Genomic DNA, 5,985 nt, shown 5'->3' with positions numbered 1-5,985 from the left:
ACCTGCGTGCTTTCACATTGAGCAGCATTAACTACACAGAGCCGTTGTTCACTGACGAGTTGCGCAAAACCACGTATATATTCGCGTGATTTTTTGCGCTGCTCGTCAGTGAACAATGGCTCTGTGTAGTTAATGCTGCTCAATGTGAAAGCCCGCAGGTGATGGAGATTTACCGCTGATTACAGAATCGGCTTTCTGACAAGATGCGCGTTAAATATCGCATGCGATTTACCGTGCAGCCCTAATTCTAGGAATCCTGAAATCAGTTTCTCTTTGGGGAAAATTAATGGGATTTCAAATAAAAAAAAAAATTTAAAAAAAAGAAATATAAAAATTAAATAAATAAACAAACAAACACTCACTATAACATAAATTAAACATTTGTTATTTATGTTGCATGGAAAAAATAAGTTAATCGTAATATGCAGCTACTTTTGAATAGTTGTTCATAGACCTTAAATGCTATATTGAATTTTACGTGGATGAAAATGAGGCTGTGAGGGGTAAATGTACAGAATGTGCTGTATAAAGGTCCAAAATCACTTAATTTTCACAACTCACAACTTTCAAACCTCCTTTGTGGAGCTCCTGTCTACTGCAAGTTATTTTCGGAAAGATGTTTTGTCAGCTGAACAATTGCTATGTTGTTAAACAACAGTACAATCCATTGAACGTGCTGTACTTCTATCCTTCACAGCCTCATTTTCATTCCTGTCAGAAATTAAATATGGGTAGGGTCTATGCTGGAGCTTTTTACACTGCAAAACTGTGAATTTCATTGCATTTACCAGCTGCTCATGCTAACAATACAAAGATTAACCCCTGATTACACAGAAGGTCAAAAACTGCTGTTTAATTCTACTGGTCACAGAATAGTTCAGATATTTATTTGACAATTTGAAATATGACATGACAGCAGCAGTCCACCGAAGGAAAGCACGCCGCTGAATGTTTACTGGTCTCAAGACGGCTTTTGCTATTGTCCAGATTGTTCTGAAAGAATGTGTCACATCCTCTCTACATGTTTAACAGATTACGCACAACACACACATACTGTACTATCAAAATCTTGCCATTCAATGCGTCCATTCACTAAAAACTAACAAAAATAAAAAGACAACAGAAACTCAGTGTTTCATATCAGGCTTTTCACGTCACATCCTAACAATGCTGCAATGGTATTGTTTCGGACACTGTCAACAAATTTTCGCATTTCTGTTCAAAGCAACAAAATGTTATGCATGTGTGTATTGGTGTGTGCTTACCTTTGTTGAGGGGCTCAGAACTTCCTCTGTTCCCTCAGAGTCTTTATCCTGAAAAGCAAAGGCCAAGGAGAACAAAACAATGAGAACATGCGCACACACTTAAACACATGATAATGTATACGAACACACACACACAAAAATGCAAAATATATTTTTAGCACGCTAACGTCAAAACAAGGTCTTGCACATTTGAGGAGGGACTTGAAAATGATCTTGTTTTCTGTCAAGACACAGTCATAACACAAGTATGGCGAGGAATTAAAAACTCCTCATATATGGATATCCCACTATTTTCAAGTAATAATCCGATCTATTAGTGTTAATGTAATCATTAATGCTGTCTATTTTGGGTGATCAATCAGAACTGCTCTGGCATTCAACTTCCTGTTAAGGGTCTGACCTCTTCCCCTTCCTTCCTGCCCCACCTGCGCTACTGCTGCCTCCTGGAAAGTTCTTACTTCACATTTTCACTGCCCTACAAAGACAGGAAACTTTTAGCACTAGCGCAACAAACCGAAGAGCAAAGGATGCACATTATTAACTGATGCTTTATCACTATAGGGAATTATGGGAAATGTAGTTTTGTCACTCAATACTTTCACCCTCATGAACTGGTGTATATTTTGGTAATGTTTTATCACTATTCTTCATTAACAGTATACAAAATACAAACACACATTCATGATGAAAACCTAATTTATGACTATATGTATATTTAATAATATATCGGTCATCTCTGCTCTTGGGAGCCCAGAATTTTTTAAGCCAATCACCTAAAAATATAAAGTAAACAATCGTAAATTTAGGGTTAGTAAGTTTAATGTTTTTATTTATTAATATTTTTTTTTTTCAGCAAGGATGCATTAAATTGCTCAAAAGTGAGAGCAAAGACATTCATAATCTTAAAGCTTTGGTTTTTAATTCAAATAATTGCTATTCATCAAAGAATCCTGAAACAAATGTATCACAGTTTCCCCAAAAATACTAAGCAGCACAACTGTTTTCATCATTGATGATAATAATAATAATAATAATAATGAAACAATAAATGTTTTATGAGCACCAAATCAGTATATTAGAATGATTTCTGAAGGATAATGTGACACTGAAGACTGGAGTAATGATGCTGAAATTCATTTTAATATATATTAAGACAGAAAACATTATTTTATTTATTTTAAATTGTAATAATATTTTATAATATTACTGCTTTACTGTATTTTTCAATCAAATAAATGCAGCCTTTGTGAGCAGGCGCAACTTATTTCAAAAACTTTAATTTTACTGACTCCAAATGTTTTAATATATAAAATGTAAAATATCTGTAAAATATATACCCTTGATTATGGCCAACACGTATGCCAATAAGACAAGGTCTAAAGAGCAAATCCAGAGCAAACACTTTATTCTGAAATGGCTTGAAGGCAGAATATGATTCACACAAACAGAGAGAGAGAAAGATCAACCTCTGTTCTGCAATGTCCATGTTATTCCTCCCTCTACCCACAACCCTCTGCCTCCTTCATTTCTACTCCCTCTCACTCCTTGTATCACTGCCACACACCTCCACCCCATCTTACCGAAGCGTTTGGCCTGGTTACAGTGCGAATACTCTCTCGAGTGCTCATTTATAAATGAAGGAGTGAAGCTGAGACTGAGCAAAGAGGAATGTTTCGGATATTTTAAGTCTTTTACCCTCTGGACTCTGTAATTTCTTATGACTGTGGCATATTAGGGACAACTCAGACCTGACTTTACTGAAAAAAAGCCTGTGATTGAAGAACACAGGGTCATAGGAGTCCATTTATTCTGCCTTCGGTTGATTTATGAAGGAACTAACCACAAATAAACAAGACTGTACCTCAAAATATGTTTACCTACTGGCACCCTGACATGGTTTAAAATACAACCAACACTCATAAAATAGCTTCATATAAAACGCTGGAACAGAGAGGATATTCATCTAGAGGAAAATCAAAGGAAAATCGAAACTTTCTACAAAATTTGAAGTCCTGACAGGACCTGAATAGAATTGGAACTGAACGTAAGTGCAGGTCCGTTTGTCCACATCCGTCGGGCTTCCTGCTCTACATACCAAGTTCTGGATGAACAAACTGACTAGCAGCTGAAGGAAGCGGTCGGATCTCACTGAAATATCCCTTTGTAGACCGAACAACAGAACATTCCTTTCCCTCTCTAACATACAATCCACAAGCCTTGTACCACTATTAGAATGAGTTATAAGCTTCACTAACAAAATTACCGTGGTACTACCATGTTTTGGACATGGTACAATGGAAATAATAGTTTACAACAGTCATATTATGTTTTTGTACTTTAATAGTACAATGGTATTCTCTGTATCTTGCATGTTAATACTATGGTACTTTGACATATTTTAGGGTCCAAAAGTTCATGTACCGTGGTATTTACAACATGGTATTCCAAGGTAATTCCAACAATACCATGGTGTTACGATGGCCATTTCTGTACTTTTTTTTGTAACTGTGTAAATGCTAATTCAGTACCATGGTATATATCAAAGTACCATGGTATTTTTTTTGCAAAGTACAATATGTTTGGAAATTGAATATTTACCTCGGTAATACTGTGTTTTAGTGGACATGTACTATGATAATACCATGATGTTTTTTGAAGAACCTTGCATGCCCTTACAAAAAGTACCATGGTGGAACAATGATGCTATCAAATGAAATTTAAGTACCATGGTATGATGGTACTCCCAGGTAAAACCATGGTACACATCCGAATAACATGCTAGTACCGTGGTAGCTTTTCAGTACTTTTTTGAAAGTGTGTAAATACCAATGGTAAACATTTAGTATAAACACCAAAGTACCAAGATATTTCCATATTTTTGGAAATGTAAACATTTTTGGTACTATCTTGGTAATAATGTGTTTTTGGACATTCATATGGTTTAATATTACTAAAAATCGTCTTTTTCTTTATATAAAAGTACCATGGTGTTCCTTGAAGCTCTTTCCTTTACTTACTTTACTGTCGCAATACAGAGATGGTATCAGATGTTTGCTATATTACTTGGAAATATATATAAAATTTATATCAAACACTATGAAACTTTGAAAATACCATGGTATTTTTGGTACGTGTGATAATCAGTCACCCCATCATCTTAATTTTCACATAAATTAATAAAATAAGCATCAGTTAGGGTAAAATATTGCTGCGCATAATATTTAAAAATCTGGTTTTCTATTAAAGGCCAACTTTCAGCTGGGTTTCCATCCCAATGTGAAGCACAGTTCACAAAAAAAGAAAAGAAAAACGAATTAGGTGCATTTCCATCAAGTTGTTTGAGCAGATGATGGTGTTACTGGTAAGCTAGTAACCAAAAGTAAATAAAAAAACTGGAAAGACACCATCAGCAGAAACAGACGATTAGTTACGTGGCTTTAATGTTCACTACGTCAAAATGTGTCCCATTATTCCCAAAATAATATCCCAAAAATCTAAATCTCCCAAAATCTCCCATTATTCGCATTAACTCTTTTTCACACAAGTCAAAAACCACCTCAAAGTAAAAACTTTTTTTGCGAATTTCGAAATGAGCCGTTTCCATCACTGATGCGATACTTCAAAATGCGCATAAAAACAGGGCGATGGAAACATAGCTACTGAGTATGAGAAGTAGACCCACCTAGTCTGACAGTTTGGTCTAGCAGCTAGGCTGGTTGTCATAAAGTCTTTCACTATCAGACAAGGATATCAGAGCTTTTGACTGCGCTCTTTCCCATCTCTGAGACCAAAAACATGTTTGTGGAACAGATTCTGTTGGGAAGAACGTGATTGTGGCCTAGTCAAGGCCATCTAATATCACACTTGCCACAGAACGCAGTGGGAATCTTTAACTTTTTACTGCAAGCTTCTGAAATACATTAAAAAAAAGGGTGAGGGGGAGAGAAAGAAAGCTTATCTGCAACCGTCTCCTGCTGTTACGCTGTAGGGACCTTATCTGACTCCTGCAGTCTAACAGCTGACAGAACATTAGATCTGAAAGGGAGGACGGAGGCGAATGCCATGAATCTGTATTTAAACTCAGCCACAGCAAAGCCACATTTAATTAAGATAAATCTATGAACTTATCCACGACAGTCAAACTACATGATGATATTATATGTTATGTACTCACTTCTCATGACTGATCTGAACTCCAGTGGAAAATTGGAACCAATAAATACACTTCTGTTCTCGATCCTCACATTCTGCCATTCTCATACTCTTGTAGACTCTACTTCTGGTGGTACATTACATATATTTTCATTGTCCTAATCTCTCATTCCACACTCATATTGGTCAACCCTAGTGGTCAACAGATATTAATGGTCGATGTCATAAGCAGAACCAAGCAGATAATGCATATTCCAAATAAGGTGTTTACATGACCCAAAATTCTGATTAAAACAGGCCAGCTGATTCTATTCTGATTTCTAAAAACCAAACTATGGCCTAATCGGTGTATGGCAATCTGGTTAATACACATGCCATTTAAAATTAAATAACCAAAACATAACCCTGTTGAAAAAGACAGCATATGCTGGTTAGGTATGTTTTGACGCTGGGATGCTGGTTTAAGCTGGTCCTTTGCTGGTTTATGCTGGTCCTTTTGCTGGTTTATGCTGGTCCTTTGCCAGCACATGACCAGCATAAACCAGCAAAGGACCAGCTTAAACCAGCA

The 5,985-nt window shown here is 36.2% G+C and overlaps 1 protein-coding gene across 1 annotated transcript in view; it reads right to left on the bottom strand.

The window, feature by feature from the left end:
* LOC107664242 (testis development-related protein-like) overlaps positions 1-5,985 on the bottom strand; it is a 17,244-nt gene that overhangs the window by 8,651 nt on the left and 2,608 nt on the right. Inside the window, exon 2 of the mRNA XM_016454757.1 lies at positions 1,266-1,313. Within this exon, the coding sequence (XP_016310243.1) occupies positions 1,266-1,313 (48 nt within the window). The remainder of the gene's footprint in view (positions 1-1,265; positions 1,314-5,985) is intronic.

Source organism: Sinocyclocheilus anshuiensis, unplaced genomic scaffold, assembly GCF_001515605.1.
Source record: "Sinocyclocheilus anshuiensis isolate Anshui unplaced genomic scaffold, SAMN03320099.WGS_v1.1 scaffold67, whole genome shotgun sequence".
NCBI lineage: Eukaryota > Metazoa > Chordata > Actinopteri > Cypriniformes > Cyprinidae > Sinocyclocheilus > Sinocyclocheilus anshuiensis.
The sequence above is the reverse complement of the archived record's forward strand: the minus strand, read 5'-3'. Positions and strand labels throughout refer to the sequence as shown.